Source organism: Callospermophilus lateralis, chromosome 16, assembly GCF_048772815.1.
Source record: "Callospermophilus lateralis isolate mCalLat2 chromosome 16, mCalLat2.hap1, whole genome shotgun sequence".
Taxonomy (NCBI): domain Eukaryota; kingdom Metazoa; phylum Chordata; class Mammalia; order Rodentia; family Sciuridae; genus Callospermophilus; species Callospermophilus lateralis.
Window position 1 is genome coordinate 55,691,516 of NC_135320.1, and position 22,527 is coordinate 55,714,042.

General features: G+C 31.7%; 1 protein-coding gene across 4 annotated transcripts in view; it reads left to right on the forward strand.

The window, feature by feature from the left end:
• Nucleotides 1-22,527, forward strand: part of Vps13b (vacuolar protein sorting 13 homolog B) — a 736,334-nt gene that overhangs the window by 411,107 nt on the left and 302,700 nt on the right. For 3 of the 4 annotated variants that reach the window (XM_076835849.2, XM_076835851.2, XM_076835850.2), the window contains exons 26-29: nucleotides 15,371-15,542; nucleotides 16,082-16,196; nucleotides 18,477-18,618; nucleotides 20,979-21,387. In XM_076835849.2, the coding sequence (XP_076691964.2) occupies nucleotides 15,371-15,542; nucleotides 16,082-16,196; nucleotides 18,477-18,618; nucleotides 20,979-21,387 (838 nt within the window). Of the gene's footprint in view, nucleotides 1-2,275; nucleotides 2,415-15,370; nucleotides 15,543-16,081; nucleotides 16,197-18,476; nucleotides 18,619-20,978; nucleotides 21,388-22,527 lie in introns of those variants that run through there. The other variant, XM_076835852.1, reaches the window with a different exon arrangement.

Genomic DNA, 22,527 nt, shown 5'->3' on the forward strand with positions numbered 1-22,527 from the left:
TAATCTCCAGGATATATAATGAACTCAAAAACAAATAACCTAATCAATAAATGGGCTAAGGAACTGAACAGACATTTCACAGAAGAAGAAATACAGTTGATCAACAAATGTATGAAAAAATGTTCAACATCTCTACCAATTTAAAGAAATGCAAATCAAAACTACTCTAAGAATTTCATTTATTTTTATGACTGATTAACACTCATATGTACATAGCATGTTTAGTTTAACCCTTTGTCTCTTGATGAATATGTAGGTTGTTTCCACATTTGGATTTGAACACCATGGTACATGGGTTGATTAGTTTTAGTGAAATCATTTTGACTTCTGCATTTTATTTGACTTGTGTCTAGCAAACTGTTTCAAAACTAATATTCTTTAGTTTGTTTTTTTAACCTAATGATAATTGAGATGTGGAAAAAAATAGTAGGGGGAAAATGAAAAAAAAAAGCATTCTTCTAAGTCAGAAAATCAGTATTGAATAAAGTATATTTTAGGTGTCTTTAGGTGCTTTATTTACACCAATTTTTCTGACTTTGAAGGGCACTTTTCTGTCATCTTCATATGATTTGCTTATTACTAACATGATGGTCTAAAATTATAGTAGCACTTATTATATGTGCTGAACACAACAAATGCGTTCAAGCATATTTCAAAATTTTGGCATAAAATGTGGACACCAAAAGGGAAAATTAGAGTAGTGTGTTTAGTTTCCATAGTAACTTTTCAAACAAACAAAAAAAAATAGTACATTAGTAATTTAATTTCTCTAAGGAGTATTTCTTTTCTCCTGGCAAGAACTAAATGCTATCTGCTACTTTCCTATTTGATGTTATAGACTCTCACTTATCTCAGCCCTAAGAATTGGGTTTCTCTGAGTTTTGGTATAGTAGTTTTACAGAGTTTGACATGTGAGCAAAGATCTTTCTCTTAATCTTTCAATTTACAACTGTATTGTCATAAGAGATTGTCTGAGAAATCTTTTAGATCGGCATTTTCACTTTATGTACTAGGACATGGAAACAGTGAATTCAAGGTACCCAAGGTATAGAGTGGGCCAATTTAGATTAGCACAATTCTAAATTTATGGAATCCATGGTAGAGACTGGAATTTGACAACTTGGGATTTTATCTTTGCAACTCAAGGTCACATTATTTAACCTTAGCTACATTGTCTATAAAATAGGGGTAATATTGATACTTCTTTCAACATGTTAGTTCAACCATTATCTGAGTTTATATTTCTCTAGTACCTTGTGAAAAAGATATATTTCTTTGTTGATTTTTGTTTTTTAATTTAATTAGGATTTTGCTTTCCTTTGTTATGGGCTAGCTCATTTTGTACTAGATTTATTCTTCAGTATTTGATATTTATATTCAGTGGATACTTGATTTGTCTCCTTTGTTTATGTGAGTAATTATCTTGATGAACTGAGCTTGCATATCTGAAACAAACACAATCTTGGTTGTTATATATTTTCCTTTTGGGATATTGCTGAAATGTTTGCTAATTGTTTAGGATTTGGGTACCTGTAGTCATGAATGACATTGGCCTTTGACTTTTCGGTCATATAATAGTTTTGTCATATATTGGTATAAAGATCATACTGTCTTCAAAAAATAAGTTGGGAAGTTTCCCTTCTTGTCCTACTCTCTTACAAGAGTATACTTTTCATGTAAAAACTCTCATAATCACTATATATCCTCATGATAACCAATAAAATTGCTTTGATTGAAAATGTTTATTATAACACATAACTCATATGTGTTATAATAAATAAAGAGTCTTAGTTTAAGTCTTGTTTAGAAATTTTAACTTATAAGATGATGAGAATACATAGAGAATGAAATAGTTCAGACTACATTGTCAATGAACACTTTATGAAGAGAACACAGGAAAGTGTCTTGATCCTGTTCTCAGTCCCAATTCGGCTATATTCCTAGAAACTGAATTTTATATTATTCATTGAAAAATAATGTTCAATGAAAAAATTTGAATTCCATTCCAGGGGCTTTACGTCAAATAAAACTAGTGAGCATATTTATTATAGATGCTAACCATATATAATATATTGTTTTTACAAGTATGATTTTTATTTTCCAATTTGCATTTTTTGTCTTAAGTTTTTTTTTATTGTGGGAAAACAAACATGTATTAGTCTGTTACTGCAAATAATACCTGAAACCGCCAACTTGTAAAGAGAAAAGATTTTTTTTGGCTCAGTTTTGGAGGTTTCAGTGTATGATTGATTGGCCTATTTTTCTTCGGCTGTAGGTTCAGAGTGAAACTGCTCACCACATGGCTAGAAATAAGAAAGCAGAAGAGGAAGAGACTAGGATCCCAATATTCAGTCACCCCAAATAACTGGAAGATCTCCCATGAGGCCCACCTCTTCAAGTTCCCAGTATTTCACCTCCCAGTAGCACCAAGCTGGGGACTAAGCCTTTATTTAACACATAGGCTTTGGGCGGGGCTGGAGGGTGGGGGGGATATTCCAGATCCAAACTGTAACAATACACAACATAACATTTACCATTTCAACATTTTTAATAAAATTCTGTGGCATTAAATACATTTACATTATTGTACATCCATCCACTTTCATAATATTTTCATTGCTCCCCAGTGAAAGTCTGTATCTATTAATCAGCAAGTTGAAATCTAAATATTAAATTTTCTGATACATGAACACAGATGTTTTTCCATTTATTTCTATCATCTTTAATTTCTTTTATCAACATTTTGTAATTTTCAGTGTACAAACATTTCCCTCTTTGGGTTAGATTTATTTCTAAGTATTTTATTCTTCTAGATGGGATTATGACTAGAATTGCTTTTTTTAAAATTCACTAATAGTGCATGGAAACAATAGAATATTGTGTTTTGTTTTAGTATCCTGGAACTTTGCTGAGTTTATTAGTTCTGAAAATTTTGTTAGTTTTGTTGAGCCCTTAGATAAGTTTTCTACATATGAGATAATGTAGTCTTTCACAAGATGTAATTTTACTTTTTCTTTCCAATTTGGATACCTTTTTCTTCTTTTTGTTGCCTAATTGTCCTGATAAGACCTTCTAGTGTAGGTTGGATATATTTTCCAATTCATTTAAAACTATTAGGCAATAATTGTAAAGATGAACATAATTTTCTCTCTTGATAATTATCATTATTGGGAAGGGAAACTTCAGCTTTATTTTGGCCTAATCAAATTTTATGCAAATAGCAAAAGACATATTAACAAATGAGCCCATTTTATTTTCATATTAGTTTTATTTTATGCTATCTTTCATCTGAAATAAGCTTTAAGGTAAACATTATAGATTTCAAGTAAAATTACTAAGATTGGAACATTTCCTTTGGCTCAGAAGTAAAGATGTCAAATCATGATTATATTATCTCAATTCTATACTAGATTTGGTATATAAACTTTCTACCACTGTTTATCACCCATTCTCTTTATTGTCAAAGGATAACCTCCATTTATTTTAAACTCTGTACAGGGTAGGTTCTAAGCATATTGTTCTGTAGAATATATATGTTAAATGATTTTATAATATCATCTAATATAATGATTAACATAAATTTAGTTTATCATGGCACATGATATAGAGAAATATTTGTTCAGTAAGCCACTACAAATATTATATATGAATATAACTATATATAAGTTTATATTTTTAGTTTGTTTTTTAAAATTTTAAACCTAATTATATTTTTTATCAGATCTGGTATCTTAATTTCCTTAGAATCTAATTTCACTGTTTATTGTTTTCTTAACTCTTGGTTATAGAAGATTTTTTCCATATGTCATAAAATTTTGTGTTGGGTGCTCTTCATCATAATTCTCATCAGAACTTTATTAGGTTCTTACATAGTGGTTGAATGCCTGTTCCTCAACAAAGTCAAATGTATTTACTTCTGTGCTATCAGTAGCTTTACACCCCTTTACTGTTTATTTCATTGCAGTATGAAATCAAGCCCATCAGCCTATATGTACCCCAGAGTTGAGTTTAAAAATTCTCAGGGGTAACATTTGCTCCCTACTTATATTAAGATAGATTCTGCCTTTTTCTTGGGTTTATTCTTTTTTTTAAATTTCTTAAATTTGACACTTATTAATGTTACACCTTTTAAAAAAAACAAAGTAAGTAAAAGACATAATCTTTTATCCTTAGAAGAATTTATAATATTTCTAGTGAGGTATGAATATATGTATACATATAATAAAAAAGGTGAACTGGGAAATTTAGCCCATAACTGAGCTGTTTTCTGGAGACAATTCTGAATTCTAAAGTGATAGAAAAAAAAATCTTGTTAATCAGATAGGTATTTATGCCATTTTAACAGTTGTCATGGATCCAAAGACCAAATTTTACCAGTATGCCTCTGTACCTCAGCTATGTGAAATTATCAAAAAGTTTGTTTTGGGGGTAGATGATATGTAGCTTGGAGGTCAAGTGATTGCCTATCATGCATGAGGACCTGGGTTCAGTTCCTAGTACCCCAAGAAAAATTTACGTTGAGATAGGTATTTGGGAAAGTGAAACACTATATAGATTACATTCATTAAAAAATTTTATATGTGTATCTTCTTTACTGACAGAACAGCTCAACAATAGAAATATCATTAAAACACTAACATTTTCATGATTCTTTTTTATGACAATTAAACAAATAAAACACACAAATTCAACATATTTGGGTATTTCCCTTACACAAAAACTCACAATCTATAGGTTCTTTTGAAATTGTTATTACTACATAAAATGGTATTTTGAACCTCTGTGTTTTCAATAGTATTAGTGAAGACAATTTAGAAATGACATTAATTATGGATGGTTTTACTCTGTTGATGAAAAAAATGTAGTTGTAATTTTAGTCAAACCATTTTTAAAATTTTAGCTTTTATACATATACTTTATATAAACTGTGTGATGATGTCTTCTTTATTTCTAACAACGGTATAAGAAATAATTTTTAAGCTTTAAAAAAATCTAAAGTTCTAAGTAAATGCTAAAAATACTGATTCTACCTAAAATAGAAATTGATATGTATTAACCTGCCACTGTTTAAAAGCTTAATTTCTTGGCAAAATTCAATTGACATTGTTTATTGACCAAAGAATTAAAATTAATTTATTAGCAGCCTAGGTTTAAAAAGAAAATCTAGCATGAGATGGTTATTTTTTAAAATATCTCTAATTGCTTAAAATACATTGACTTGCAGTTAATTATAAACTGTAACTGAGAGATTGCTTAACATCAACTGCTAAAGCAAAACTGTTTTCAGATTTTCAATTATTTAACCAACAGAATATTTTACCTCAAATTACTATTTAAATAATCCTTTAAATAGTATATTTAATTTGACCTTTTTACTCAATTATTGTTGTAAGACTGTCTCATAATTATTTTTAAATCTTTTCCTGGATATTGACTTTTTAAAATATATTTCTTTAAATGGGTTTATCTCTAATATTTATGGAGGAATTTCATTTAAAATATGAAAATCATGACATTTAGATTATTCTCTTTACCACTTGTATAACTGTGGAATAAACAAAGATATATCAAAGTTGGTCAAAACAATGAAGGATATTGTTTAGCCTTCACATACCATTCAGCAAAATGTTTTATATATAATACTTTTTCTCTTTCAAAATATTCCTATCAGAAAATGCCTCTTTCATCTCTATTGGCTACTTGCTTTTTATAAAATTTAGACAGTTTTATTGTATAAATATAACATTGTAATCTGATGTTACCCTATACTTATTTTACTTATTTATGCCAATTATGTATTTGGGGTGCATTTCAGAATTGCAGTTTTGATTTTTTAAAGTTTCTAATTAAAATTTGCATTCAAAAAAGTGCATAGGTGGTGGGAATGTAGTTCAGTGGCAGACCAGTTGCCTAGAATGTTTGAGGCCATGGGTTCGATCCTCAGAACTACAAAAATTTAGAAATAAAGAAAATAAATTTTAAATAAATAAAACTCATAGATTTTTAAATATTTTACTACTTAAAGTATTTTTTTCTTATTTGAGTCAGAATTATTATTTTAAAATTCTCCTGAATATGGAGATCTTACTAAAAATGATTCTAGTTGTGAAAACTACATTCTAAAAACTGTTTTAAGTAGAAGTGCTTATTTACATGATCCCTAGATAATTTATAATTTAAACTGAGTAATTTTTTTCATGCTGACATGGTGACAGTACATGAGCACTGTACTATCCTGCATTTTAGTTTGGGTGGAGGTATAGTAGGAAATATGAGTGAAAGACTAAAGTACTGAGCTTAAAAGCAGTTAATCATTTTTTCCAACCCTTGCATTGAAATAGTGAGAGAAAGGTAGTGGAGACCTCAGCAAGCCACTTGTTACTGTTGACTTAAGTACAAACAGTGGTGGAAATGTTTAGCCCTTTGGGAGATTTTGTGATTGAACAAGAATGCTGGAGTTATTTTGATAAGAGAAAGTAGCAATGTGGCCAAAACATATGATCATTCCTGAGCTCTGAAGCAGGCCAAGGATGAATGGCTGAAGTGTTTGTTCTTCCAGATGAATCAAGATAAATCCACCTAGGAAAATGAATTTAGTATTTTGGTCAATTTGCAACAAAATGATTTAAAAAAAAAATGAACTGTTTATTTTAGAACTTGGCCCAAGGAGGTGTGGGGAAAAAAGTTCAGCATCTCCATTTCTGGCTCCATCTTCACTATAGATTTGGTAACAGAGCAGAAAATTAATGCAAAAACATGTTTAACAACACCATACCAAACGTTATAAATCCAAAATGGAAATTGAAACTACATGAGGAAGTACAGATTTTTCTCAAGAGTATTGACTAAATTTGAAGCCACAGTTTTCTTAGAATTCTTACCAAGTATACACAATAATGTTGAAAATTAAGGTTTTGTTGATTTGAGATCATTTTTTTTCTCTGCAGTTTTCTATTCTGGAAAATATTTTACTCAGTTTAAATTATAAATTATCTAGGGATTATGTAAATAAGCACTTCTACTTAAAACAGTTTTTAGAATGTTCTTCTCAATGTTGGGAGGATTTAATTTATGCATGCTTCAGCTCTAAGCACCTATCCATAAAGAAAGGCATACTGATCACATTATGTTGTCTTTTATTTAATTTGACTTTGTTAAACAACAACAACAAAAGCATTATTTTCCAGAATTTGTGCTTTTAATTAGCTGTTGCTACATACACAGCCACCCAAAAATCTGATTTTTTTTTATTAGCTTCTCAAGTTCTAGAAATTTTAATTGTAGCAAATTAGGACTAATTTTAAAGAAGTGTTTATATGAAACCCTCACAAACTGCAGGTTGTTCTCTTTGTTTGGTAGAATTGGGTCAAGGAGTGACAATGCTGTCTTCAAGTCAGGTTTACCCATAATTTTGTGTTACAGTCAGTCCCAAGGCTCTAATGCTTTGTTGGGCTTGGTGCCAAAGGATTTGTACAGTAAACATTTAATGTCATTCTGTGAAAGTCTTCCCCATTTGGTCTTGACTCCATCTGAGGATTTGGGAAAATTGAATTTTCTTCTGATTGAAAGTTGTTGTAAAGCACTGAGGTCAGAGTAAAATCTTGATACAGGAATAAAACATACCCTTTTCTGGATGGTGTCTGTTTGATTTTGTATGGGGTTTTATTTTACTTTAAGATGTCAGGCTGATGACTTAAGAGATAAGTGACTTATGGTCTGACAAACTATTGATAAAAATAGTATAATTACTATATTGATTTCTCTGAAAAAAAATTTAATGTATTTTTTTAGTTGTAGTTGGACACAATGCCTTTATTTTATTTATTTATGGTGCTGAGGATCAAACCCAGGGCCCTGCACTTGTTGTAGCTCTAACTCTGAGCTACAACCCCAGCCCCGATTTCTCTAAAATTTTAGGGGTTTTTTTGTTACGCTATCTTAGCATAGGAAATGGATTTTTTTTTGAGACATTCAGAGCGACAGTGAACTATTAGAGATTAAGAATGTAAATACCAAACAGAACTGCATCTGAAGTTAGATGACAAAATGAGAAGTAGGCATATCAAGTTACATAAGAATGTGAGTATCCATTTTCTTTAGAATTGGTTCTGCTTGGTGCTGATAATTATAGCTGCCAGTTATAAAATGTTTGTTATATGTAAATATGTCATTCACATTCAAGTTTGCATTTAATCTTTTTTATTTTTTTAAATTTTAATTTGTTATATATGACAACAGAATGCATTACAATTCATATTACACATATAGAGCACAATTTTTCATATCTCTGGTTGTACACAAAGTAGAGTCACATCCTTCGTGTCTTCATACATGTACTTAAGGTGATGATGACCATTCCACCATCTTTCCTACCCCCTATAGGAGTGGAGGGGGCTCCCTTCCACTCCCTCCCCCTTTGCCCTTTGCCCTATCTAGAGTTCATTTAATCCTTCCATCCTCCCACCCCCCACAGCATATTATGAATCACCATCCTTAAATCAGAGAAATTATTTGGCATTTGGTTTTTTGGGATTGGCTAATTACACTTTGCATTATATTCTCCAGCTCCATCCATTTACCTACAAATGCCATGATTTTATTCTCTTCTAATGAGGAGTAATATTCCATTGTGTATATATACCACATTTTTTTATTCATTCATCTATGGAAGGGCATCTAGAGTTGGTTCCACAATTTAGGTATTGTGAATTGTGCTGCTATAAACATTGATGTGGCTGTGTCCCTGTAGTATGTTGTTTTTAAGTCCTTTGGGTATAGATCAAGGAGTGGGATAGCTGGGTCAAATGGTGGTTCCATTCCAAGTTTTCCAAGAACTCTTCATACTGCTTTCCAAATTGGCTGCACCAATTTGCAATCCCATCAGTAATGTATGAATGTGTGTTTTCCCCTCATCCTTGCCAACACTTATTGTTGTTTGTATTCTTGATAACTGCCATTCTGACTGGAGTGAGATGAAATCTTAGAGTAGTTTTGATTTGCATTTCTCTAATTACTAGAGATGTTGAACATTTTTTCATGTATTTGTTGATTGATTGTATATCATCTTCTGACAAGTGTCTGCTCAGTTCCTTGGCCCATTTATTGCTTGGTTATTTGTGGTTTTTTGTGTTAAGATTTTTGAATTCTTTATATATTCTAGAAATTAGTGCTCTATCTGACTTGTGTGTGGTAAGAATTTGTTCTCAATTAGTAGGTTCTCTATTCACCTCACGGATTCTTTCTTTCGATTCTTGATATTAATTCTTGCAGTATAGGATTCTTATTATGGAAGTTGGGGCTAATCCAACATGATGGAGATCTGGGCCTACTTTTTGTTCTAATAGATGCAGTATCTCTAGTTTAATTCCTAGGTGCTTGATCCTCTTTTGAGTTTTGTGCATGGTGAGAGATAGGAGTTTAATTTCATTTTGTTGCATATGGATTTCCAATTTTCCCAGCACCATTTTTTGAAGAGGCTATCTTTTCTCCAAAGTATGTTTTTGGCACCTTTGTCAAATATATGGTAACTGTAATTATGTGGGTTAGTCTCTTTTTCCTCTATTCTGTGCTGTTGGTCTGCCAGTCTATTTTGGTGCCAGTACCATGTTATTTTTGTTACTATTGCTCTGTAGATAGTTTAATGTCTGCTATAGTAATGCCACCTGCTTCACTCTTCCTGCTAAGGATTGCTTTAGCTATTCTGGGTCTCTTATTTTTCCAGATGAATCTCATGACTGCTTTTTCTGTTTCTATAAAGAATGTCACTGGGATTATGATTGGGATTGCATTGAATCTGTATAGTGCTTTTTGGTAATATGGCCATTTTGATAATATTAATTCTGCCTATCCAAAAACAAGGGAGGTCTTTCTATCCTCTAAGGTCTTCTTTAGTTTTTTTCTCTAGTGTTCTGTAGTTTTCATTGTAGAGGTGTTTCACCTCTTCTGTTGATTCCCAAGTATTTAATTAATGTATTTACTTATGATGCTATTAAAAATGAGAGTAGTTGTCCTTGTTTCCAGTGCTTATCAGTCTATTGATCTGATGGATTACATTTATTGATTTCCATATGTTGAGCCAACCTTACATTCCTGGAAAGAACACCACTTGATCATGGTGTACTATCTCTTTGATATATTTTTGTATTCAATTTACCAGAATTTTATTAATAATTTTTGCATCTATATTCATTAAAGATATTGGTCTGTGTCTTTGCCTGGTTTTGGAATTCAGGTGATATTGGCCTCATAGGATGAGTTTGAAAGTCCTCCCTCTTTTTCTATTTCTTGAAATAAATTGAAAAGTATTTGTATTAGTTATTCTTTAAAGGTCTTGTAGAACTCAGCTGTGTATCCATCCAGCCCTGGGCTTTTCTTGGTTGGTAGGCTTCTGATGGCTTCTTCTATTTTATTGCTTGAAATTGATCTGTTTAAATTATGTATATCATCCTGATTCAATTTGGGCAAATCATATGACTCTAGAAATTTGTCAGTGCCTTTGATATTTTCTATTATATTGGAGTACAAGTTTTCAAAATAATTTCTAATTATCTTCTGTATTTCTGTAGTGTCTATTGTGATATTTCCTTTTTTATCATGTATGTAAGTAATTTGAGTTTTCTCTCTCCTTCTCTTTATTAGCTTGGCTAAGGGTCTGTCGATTTTATTTATTTTTTCAAAGAACCAACTTTTTGCTTTGAGATGTAATGTTAAGTCATTTATCTGTTAACTTTTTCTTCTTTTAAGGAATGAACTCCATGCAGTGAACTTTTCTCTTAGAACTGCTTTCATAGCGTCCCAGAGATTTTGATATGTTGTATCTGTGTTCTCATTCACCTCTAAAAATTTTTTAATCTCCTCCTTGATGACTTCTGTAACCCCTTGTTCATTCAGCAGCATATTATTTTGTCTCCAGCTGTTGGAGTGGACTTTATTTCTTATTTTATCATTGATTTCTAATTTCATTCCATTATAATCTGATAGAATGCAGGGTATTATCTCTTTTTTATATTTGCCAAGGGTTTCTTTGTGGCATAATATATGGTCTATTTTAGAGATGGATCCATGTGCTGCTGAGAAGAAAGTGTATTCACTCATTGAAGGATGAAATATTCTATCTATGTCAGTTTAGTCTAAGTTATTAATTGTATTATTGAGTTCTGCAGTTTCTTTGTTCAGCTTTTGTTTGGAAGATCTATCTAGTGGTGAAAGAGGTATGTTAAAGTCACCCCAAATTATTGTGTTTTGGTCTGTTTGACTCTTGAACTTGGAGTTTGTTTGATGAATGTAGATGCTTCATTGTTTGGGGAATATATATTTATAATTGTTAAGTCTGTTGTTGTATGGTTCCCTTGAGCAGTATGTAGTTTCCTTCTTTATCCTTTTCGATTAACTTTAGCTTGAAGTCTACTTTATTTGATATGCGGATGGTAACCCCTGCTTGCTTCCGCAGCCCATGTGAGTGGAATGATTTTTCCCAACCTTTAACTTCAGTGTGGGGATGTCTTTTCCTATAAGATGAGTCTCTTGGAGGCAGCATATTGTTGGGTCTTTTTTTTTTTTTTATCTAATCTGATAATCTATGTCTTTTGTGTTTTTTAAATATTTTATTATTTATAGTTGGACACAATATCTTTATTTTATTTATTTTTTTAACATGGTGCTGAGGATCAAACCCAGTGCCTCGCATGTGCTAGGCAAACACTCTGCAGCTGAGCCAAAACCCAGCCCCTAGTATATGTCTTTTGATTGGTGAGTTTAGGCCAATAACATTCAGGGTTATTATTGAGACATGATTTGTATTCCCATCCATTTTTGTTTATTTCTGTAGCTCACTTTGATGTTGGGCTTCTAGACGCTTCTGGTGTCCCCCAAATGTGTGCCACTTTAACTAAAGTTGGTGGCGGCAATAGCCGAGGTAACTCTTGATAATAGTGGAAGTGCCCCAAGATGGATGGAATGTCTTTTAGAGATGGGCCTGAAAGGTGGGCCTTACACTGTCTTTTGAAAGTCTTCTCTCAGATTCAGCTTCTTCCAGGCCCTGTCTGTGGTCAAAAGGTAGGGGCTACTGCGTGAGGAAGGTTATGATGATGTCTGCAGTGTCCCAAGTTGGAAGTGGGTTAAGCTTGGGTCCCAAGGAATGGTAAACCCAGACCTACCCTGGGCCTGGGTCCCACATATGCCAGAGTGGGCAGAGCTGGGCTGCTCCTGAGCTCCTGCAGTGGTCTGCTGGTCAGAAGAGGGCATCTGGTGCCAGAGCCTGAGCTCTAGTGGGTGTCTGCCCATGGCAGGGTGGACCCTGCATTTAATCTTAACTGTAAGAGATTTTGTGTCATTGTAAAAACCATTTTACAAAGGAGGTGATGGACTCTGAGAAATTAATTTATTGGCCTAAAATTACACAGCTTGTTTTTGAAGTTCTTAACCTAGTAAATTATATTGCCTGCCAAACTAAATTTAATGAAGTACATATAACTAAAATTTAAATACATGCACATGTATGTATTTTAAACAGGCAATAAGCAGGTTATATGTGATCAGTTCTCAGAGTGTATGGGTTTGGGCTTCCAAGTTTTATTTGAAGTTTCAAGTGAATAGCAAAGTTTGGGATTTCAAAACTCGAAATACTGTATAGCTAATCCTAAAAGAACAAAACATATCAGTTAGTGATCACTGCCTCTAGCACCATCTTTTTCTTCATTTGAAACTGAAGTTATTCAACTCCAGTTTAACTTTAAATTAAAAAGGATTTTCCACCCAACCCTGTGAGCTTCTAAGAGCTGCTGAAAAGACCAAAAAGAAATCAATAAGCCTTCAGTGGCAAGTTTGTAAGTACCCAACTTAGAACCTGATACATATTCAATATTGAAAATATATGTATTGAATTGAAAAAGCTCATGCTTTATTCTCCTACATTTTAATCATTTAAAACATTTTAAAAATCTGTTGGCCAATCTACTAATTTTAGTGTCTCCTCTTACTAAAATATGTAATATATGATGAGTGTTTTGTTGTTTCTTAAACTGTGCTAATGACTTTGTTATGATGGTTCTACAGTCATTCATAAATACTCTTCATAAGAGGTCAATAGATTTTCACTGTAAAGGGTGAAATAGTAAGCATTCTAGGCTTTATGGACCATGTTATCTTTGTAGCAACTTCTGAGCTCTGCTGAAAAGCAACCATGTAAATAAATGAGTAGATGTGTCTGTGATCTAATAAAACTTCATTCTCCAAAACAGCTGGATTTGGCCAGTGTCTCTTTAGAAGTCCAGTTTGTATATACCAATGTGAAATGTAAAGTAGAAAATGTTAATATTGAACATGAGGTACTGATATTTATGTTTGCTTCTTTTACAGAGGTTTGTATGGTCAATGAACTAGTAGATCTCAGTGCTTCCATAGACCTTTACTCTCTAAGAAAATAATTGTTGATATGATCCTAACTACTTCTGGATCTTATGTATCTTTAGAGAAAACTGGAATACCATGCCTATATATTGTAACTATAAAAACAAGTACTTTATATGCTTAACATTATTAGCCTTAATATTTGCCGCAGTCTGGCTGGGCACAAATCATGAGCCACGATATCCTATTATCTTCCCATTTTCATGGTTTTTTGTTTTTTTTTTTTTTCTCTGTCATGAAGGCATCTTAACCACCTTCAATTTAACCTTTTAAAGCCTTTTAATTATCATCTATACTGTACTTTTAAATGTACTTTTTCACCACCTACAGCTTCACTCTTTTAAATTAGGCTTATATTCTGTTTAAATCGCTTTAATATTAGTTTACATGGCTTCCCTTCAACCAAAGGCCTTTTTTACTCCATTAAGAAGCTTTGTCTCAATCTGCCATGTACAAATACCTTTTTCTTCTTTCTTCCTTTCTCAAACTTTTAAAGTAAGTCTAGTTTCCTCAAAATCTTTTTAAATGGCATTTTACAACTTTTTACTTTACCACACAGAGATTATCTCATCTAGAAACATTTCTTTTTCTTTTAACCTTCCATATTAAAATATATTTTCACATCTTCAATCTTTTAATATCTCTTTTCCAGCCGTTAAATCTTTTTATAAATTCACATTCTAAAACAACTCTTATAAAATTTCTGATTTAGACAAATTACTCCACTTTAATAAGATGAAATACTTTCATGTTTTTTATGGTACTATAATACTATAATTGAAACCCAACTGAAACTTCTTATACTCTTTGTATATAAATTACACCTGATAGAATCTTAACACTTAGTAACCTTGTTTCAGCAAAGACACAGACCAAAGCAATATTAAACCTTTTTTCCATTTACCAATTTATGAAAACACACATAATGTTTAAATATATTACCTTATGGAACTTAATAAGTAAAGAGTACTTGATTTCATATTTTGTGGTTGATATTTTAACACTTTAGCTTTGTAAATTCGTCAGATGTCTGTAAAAACCAAGATCTTAGACAATTGTAGTAAACAGAACTAGCCATCTCTTTCTTGTTGCAGAAAAATCCTTCTACAGGATACCATGATAGTCCCATTGATATACTTAATAACTCGTCTTTAAAAAGCCATGGGCTACATTTTTGTATTGTATCACATATGTCCTAACTGTTCTTGGTCTTACTGGGGTTCCTCCTTCCTCTAACAATTTCTCTTCCTTGGAGGCGAAAAACTTCAAACCTTGAGTCAACCATTTTCCCGAGTTTGCCTGAGAAAGTTCTAGGAACAGGCAACTTGAAATAAAAACAAAATAAATCACAACAAGAACACATTGTTTTTTGAAATGGTCACCCATTCTTTCGCTCTTCCTCAGGGGCGCACAAAATCACTTACCTCCAAGTTTCAGGCGTTCCGCGTACGAGCCACCAAATGCCACAGTCTGGCTGGGCACAAATCACAAGCCACTCACAGCTTTGTAGATTCAAACAGCAATTCTTTATTCCCAATCTCACACCGGCCTTCTACAAACATGTTCTGGGGAAATCCACTTTCTCTGCCCAAATCCACACCCACTGGGCTTCTGTCTCCCAAATATATTCTGAATCCCGTGAGAACTCAAAGGGAACTCAGGCAGCAGGATATGCCCTATTCTAAACCGGGAACGCCCTAAACTGGGATTATCCTAAACCGGGAACACCCTAAACAGGGATCCGCCCTGGTCCTTGAGCAAGGTCACCTTCCACTAAGCAACATGGGGATACGCTGGCAAGGAAATTGTCATACCTACTTGGCTAATGGCTCCCAGCAAATATTTATATGATTACCATTAGTATGATGTAGAAGAGTTACAAATAATAATTTAAAATTATAAATTTTGCTTGTAGTTATTTTTGTTAAAGATTTGTTTGTTTGTTTGTTTTTCTTTACCCCAGGGAGATTCTATTCAGGCAGGTGATGATTCACCATTCTCAGATTCTGTTACCTTGGAACAAACTACTAGTAACATTGGTGGATCGAGTGGACGGGTTAGTCTCTGGATGCAGTGGGTACTCCCCAAAATTACAATAAAGCTCTTTGCCCCAGATCCTGAAAACAAAGGCACAGGTATAGGATTGTTTTTCTTCTCTATTAAAAGCATCAATTATGAAGAACTTTTTTTTAAAGTAGAATTAAATTTTATTATTATCATTTATAATTAAGTAAATATTAGGTATAATTCAAGTGATTTCTATTAATTTTACAGTTATTTCAATATTTAAGGTTTATGTGCATATATTCTCTTTGACTGTGTAATGCCTACATTTTGCTTGTTAGTATTAAAATTTATCCTAACTGCCATAAGGCCGTTTCACCATTGGTCATATTGATGCATTATATCATTGTTAATATATATTACAAATATCATTAACTGGTCTCAGTTTTAGCACTTCAAACATGAATTGGAATTTCTCCTGTCTTGAGATAGATGCCTTATCTTAATTGTAAGGCCTGTGTTAATATTAATTTTGCATATAATTATTGAAACTTGGGTAGTCTCAGTGTCTCTAAAGATGTCCAGTTTGCATATACCAATGTGAAATGTAAAGTAGAAAATGTTAATATTGAACATGAGATACTTATATTTATGTTTGCTTCTTTTACAGAGGTTTGTATGGTCAGTGAACTAGAAGATCTCAGTGCTTCCATAGACGTGCAGGATGTATATACCAAAGTGAAATGTAAAATAGAGAGTTTCAATATTGATCACTATAGAAGCAGGTAAATGATAATCAATATAGGAAAACTGTATTTTCTTTGAACAAAGTCACTTTAAGAATTTTTCTTAGTTTGACTTGTTATTTTTTAAAATTACTATACATGTTCCCAGTGAGTGTTCTTAACAGATAAGCTGATTTTACTTAGTACTCATTCATTTATGTGCTATAATAAGACTTTGTTTTGTAAGCTAACCCATCTGTTCATAAATATTCTCATAGCAATATTATGTGAAATAACCTGATTATACTAATAATCTCACACAGTTTTATTAAGTGTGTTATATATTTGCTGAGATGGCTGGAATACTTTGATGACTCTGGTTTTTGCTGTATTCTTTTATTCATTCTCTATATAATCTGCACTAGAATGGAGCAATTGCTCATGTCTGCTAGCACTTCGAAGACTTCTTATATTACAAACCATTTATATACATGTGGTAGATGTTTATAAAATCATACTGTTCCTTCCCTAATAAATTTTCATGAAAAGTTAGATTATATGCAAATATGATTTGTTTGGAATACTAAATAATGATGGCAAAAAAGTAAATTTCTACTTAGTTGCCACAAAGCTGTAAAACAGTTTTGTCATTAGATTTTCCCAAATAAAAATGCAAATCCTTTTTGTATTTTTGGCTTTACAACTCAACTCTAAATTTTTATTTTTTTATTGAAATAGAACTCATATCACATAAAACTCACAAATGCTTTTCTAAAATACTTTAAACAACATTGTATTTTCTGTTTAATAGTATTTTCTTTTAGAAAAGTGGATTAAAGTCCATTTATTTCAGAATTCAGAATATGGATTCATTCAACAATTTTTTATGTTTGCCTTCAGGAACATGTTTTTCTGTACGTGTATTGATCCACTGCATATCCTAATAGCAGTCTTTTGTTTTGTTTAAAGTTTCTAATTCTTTATTGAAAGCATTTGAATTCTTACCTGTTATTATGTATATCATTTTGCTTATGTCAGTAATTATCAAATCTGTCACAACTGAAAAATTGTAAAATATTTCACTGGTTATATATTAGAATCTGTTATAATTATTATCCTATTAAATAATGTGAAAATTATTTTTATCATTAACAATAAATCATTAATTGGCTTTTGATGTTTAATTATTTTCTCTTCAGTGATATATATCTATATTAAAATGATCTTTGCAAATTATATTTCAATGTAATTTTTGAGCAATATAATTTCTTGATGAACGATTATTATAGTTTATCTTTGATTTATAGTTATAGTTAAGTGTATATAAATTTTATATATTTAGGTAATTTATTTATTATTTAAATCCAAATGTTTATTGAGTGTGTGTTATGTGCCAAGCTCTATGCTAAGGACTGAGGATATACTATTTGATAAAAATAGACATGGATTTCTCCCTTGTGGACCATATGTACTCTTGTGGATGAGATTCAAATTCATAATCAACCAAACAAATGAATAATTTACTGTTAAAGAATAAATACAGAATTATCAGGATGTGATGCTAATTTGTAAATGGTTTTATTGATTGCATTATTATATTCATAGAGTCAACTTAGTGTAGTGTTGTTTACTTTTGAAGTTTTGAAATAGTTATGTGTGCTCAATTTTTTAACTCAGAAAAATTGAAGAGAACAGATAAGGTGAACTTATGTTTTCCAGGCAAGGGGAAGGTTGGCAGTCAGGACATTTTGAAGGAATATTTCTACAATGCAAAGAAAAATCTGTGGTGAGACTCATTTAGTAATTATAATTTTTGAAAACATTTTAAATTGTTTATTTTTGTTAAATGCAATAGGACTAATGGTTACAAGAATTAAATCTCGGAGTATATTCTTTTTGACATGTTTCTCCAAAATTACCTCATAAATTTAAAACTATTCTTTTAATCTGCTCATGTTTTGTAACCATCTTCTTTTATAGCAATTTAGTAAATTTATCAAAAACGCAAAGGTAGGATTCCTATTATTATTTAACTTTAATGAACTATTACATTGACTTTTAGAAGCTCTTCCCTTCGTAAGTAAGTTCATACTGGATTGTCTTTTACCATAAACTTAAAGAAGTAATTGTGGACTAAAACCAATTATTTTTTTGTTTACTTCCATTAACAATACTTTTGCAGAAGATGGTCCAGACTGAGTCCCTACCTAACTGTGGCTTAAACCTAAACCTATGCAAACTTGAGCAGAATTAAAATCTTTACAGATTTTTTTTTTTTTGCTTATGGCTTTTATTGCTTTTTGTCTTTCAACCTTCTTTGCTCCTGTCCATCACTTCAAGCCTTGGGGAAGAGTGTTGGTCTTTGGGGCAATGTGGAGGTGTCTTCCTTTCCTGTACTGACAAGCTGAACAGACGCACCTTGTTGGTTCGACCCGTCAGCAAGCAGGACCCTTTCAGTAATTGCTCTGGCTTCTTTCCTTCTGTAAGAAATCATTTTAAAATTTTGATACAGAACTGCCCTTAACCAGGAACCCAGAGAAGGAATTGAACTATCCATAAAGTCAACTCTTGATTTTCATTTTTCTCTATATCATTCACTTTGTTAAATGAACTATAAAGTGTTTTCAAATTATAGATTGGATTTCCACTGTAATCTTTCTGAATCAATTATAAATGCTTTTGTCATTCTGGGTTTGTGAAGACAAACTATTTTTACTATCAACCATAAGAAAATCAAAGTCAGATGTTAAATATAATGCTTTCAAATTGTGCACTTATCGAATGATCAAGAGTTGACCAATACTGCTTTGTCATTCCTTTTGTGACTTTGCTGAGATTACTTTTTTTTTTTTTTTATGCCATTGTTTTCTTCTCACCGCTACTTCAAATTACCTAATTTGATGCCCTCTTGAATCTGGACAAATTTGTGTTGTCATAGACTGAGTAGAAGATGAACCATGGAGTGCATACCAGTAACTTTAGAAGTTTAAAACCTTCATTGTCTACCAGTACAACACATGTGCATATGTTCTCAAACTAATTCTTTTAAGTGATATTCTTAAAATGAATAAAATGCATGAAATTTTTAAATATTAGGAGCAGATTTTCAAACAGTGTATTCTTTTAAGAATTTATTTAATCACTACAGACATTACTAGGTAATTTCTCAGCACATGTGAACTATTTATTTCCTTTTTTTCCTAGCTTATTTGAGATTTAAGTCATATATTTTTAACATTATAAAAATATATAAATAATTTATATACTTAGTGTTTAACGGTTTATTTCCAGAATAGCACATATTTTCTGATTGATTTTGAATTTTCTAGCAATCCCTATAGTACTAGAAAAAGATGCTTCTGAAATCTGGCTTTCACGTCAGTGGAAGTTCTGTTTAGATTTATTTTTCTCTTTGAATGTTCATTAGTGTCAATGAGAAAGAGTTTTACTAATTTTAAATGTATTCAGAAAAAAATTGAAGATTCCTTTTAAAATTGATCATTTTCTCTGAATTTCTAATGATTAAGCCCCTTTTATTAGACTTTCTTTAATTGTCAATGTTTTCTAACTTTTTATCTTAAATAGTATTAAATATTATTATTGTATGAAAGGTAATACTTCTATTTGTCCAATTTCAGCTATATATTTTTTCTATTATATTAAGGAGTTAGATGTGCATTATTTTAACAAACAAAAAACCTTTTCCGCATCAATCTTAAACTTATTAAGACTGCTTATATTCAATAGATTTAAAATATTTTTCCAAATCAAAATATTCATGCATTGAAATACCTTTTTATTCAAGATTGAAATATTACTATGGGTAAAGATTTATTGTGAGTTAAATTATTTAGATTAGTAATGACTGCTACCTTTCTCCCTAAAATGCAGTTTAGACACCTAGAATAGATGCTGTTACTATGGCCACTGAAGCTACACTACAGCCCTCATCATCTGTTGTTGCTGCTGGCCAGCAACATGGTGACTGATCAAACTACTAGTATTCTTTCTTACTTTACTGTGCTCCTTTTTCATTTTGAGTGTAGAGAACAAAAGAATGGGAAATCATGGAGAAGAAACAGAAAGTTGGAAACAATGGAAAATGTTCTGAGGGACAGGTTATTTCAGGGAAAAAAAAGGATTATATTTTACAATCCCTGAAGAATTAATTTTCAAGTTTGTTTTAATGGCCAAATAATTAACTGGAGTACAAAAAGAGAATATATACAAAGATCAATGTTTTCCTCACTTAATTGTAAAGTTTAGATTAAAAGCAAAATTAAGAGTAATAGCATAACTGCATTTTTTTTTCCCTCTCATGATATTATTTGGCTTATAGGTATCAACATGAGAGGAATAGAGTAGAAAAAAGGGAGGTTTACGAATGATGAGATGACATGGACACAGAAATATCTTGGCTTTGTTGCTTCTCACTGTTTTCTATTTTTGAGAACATATTCTCTTTCTCCCCTCCCCATTTTAGTTCCTCTCTTAATATCACTCCTGGGACTCTAACAAATAAAAAACTTTCTCAGGTGTTTGGAAGTTGTGTGAAATATACTAATTCTCAAGATTTATGTTGCATAATTAGCAAAATAGGAGTCTGTGAACGATTCATTGGTTCAGGAAACAAACAAAAGAGGATTCCTGATTTCGGGCCAGTCATTCTGTTAATCATGGAAGCTTTACCCCATCTGTAGAATTTATCAGTTACATGTTTATGAAGAGCTGTAGGGTCTTACAAAAAAGGTCAAAATACTAAGGTCATTTTCTTCTATCAAACACTTTCCTTTTTTTTTTTTTTAATGAAATGTGTATTGTGGTTTCCTTTTTCTGAAACAGACAACTACAAAACTTCTAGATGGTTCACATCAGCAGCATGGATTTCTCTCTCTGACATACACAAAAGCTGTAACAAAAAATGTTCGCCACAAGTTAACATCAAGAAATGAACGAAGAAGTTTTCATAAGTTATCTGAAGGTTTAATGGATGGTTCCCCTCATTTTCTTCATGAAATTCTTCTTTCAGCCCAAGCCTTTGATGTTGTCCTTTGTTTCCCTTTACTTAATGCCATCACAAGTATATTTCAAGCAAAACTACCAAGGTCCCAAAAAGAGAAAAGAAAATCTCCTGGTCAGCCCATGAGGACCCATACGCTGACTTCACGCAGTTTGCCTTTGATTTATATCAATACAAGTGTAATCAGAATTTTTGTTCCAAAAACGGAAGAAATGAAGTCAACTATTGAAGGTATTGTGTTCTGATTTTTTTTTGAATTTACATAATTTAATTCTAGAGACATTAGTTTTCTGTGTTTTGTTTCAACATGGGCAGCTGGTTATACTTTACAGTTTGGTGTATTTTAGAAAGAGTAAATATATTATAGTCATTCTACAGCTGTATCTTTTGAAGTTATATCAGAATACTGATTAAGTATCTGCCTCCATTAGTTACTAGAGTAAGAAATATGAGATTTTTTTTTTCCTCCAGGGCTGCTATATACTTTCTGTCATTTGTTATGTGAAATTCAAATGTTGAGTTCTATACATCTAAGTTAACTAAAACTTTGCTTAAAAACAAAACAATGTTTCTAATAATGATGAAATGTATAAAAATTCTTATTTAAATATCTATTTGATTACTGATAATGGGAAAAATATTAGTCAATGTGTAAGGTCCCTCTGGCTTTGTGAAGCTTCTCAGTGTCATGAAATTACTGCCTTAAACTAAAATGAATTGATAATCCCACTGTCTCCATCCACAAGAGTATTTTAAAACATTTAGTTTCCTTTATGCTATTTTTTAAAAAATGGAGAACTTGAAGGATTTTGAGAATCATTTTAGCACAATGCTTAATGGTATGAACATTGAAGTTATACAGAATTGAGTTCAAATCTCAACTTTACCTGTTATGATTTTGACGGTCTTGAGCAAAACTATTATCCTCATTAGTAAAATAGTGATAGTAGTACCTAACTTGATAGTAAGTTGTATTAATAAGCTTACTTTAAAATGATGAAAACATGAGACGGTGAGTATAGCACTAATCCCATACTACGTTCTCAATAAATCAGAGTGTTTTCATCAGAAGGTTGTCTTCCTTTTTATAAAATAGAAATGTAGAAGAATCTCACAACCATTGAAATTTACCTCATTGGCTGGCCACACTTAAGGTTCAGATAACAAACTTTTTTTTACCTTGGTGGCAGTATGCTGTCTTTGTTCTTTCTTGAAGCTTTAACAAAAAGACATAATTTATATATAATAGAAATTTACTTTTCACAGTTCTGGATGCTTGGAAGTTTGGAAGTCTGGAAGTCCCAGATCAAAACGTCATCTGATTCAGTGTCTGGTGAGGGCTACTCTATTTCTCCAGAAGGTCCCTTATTG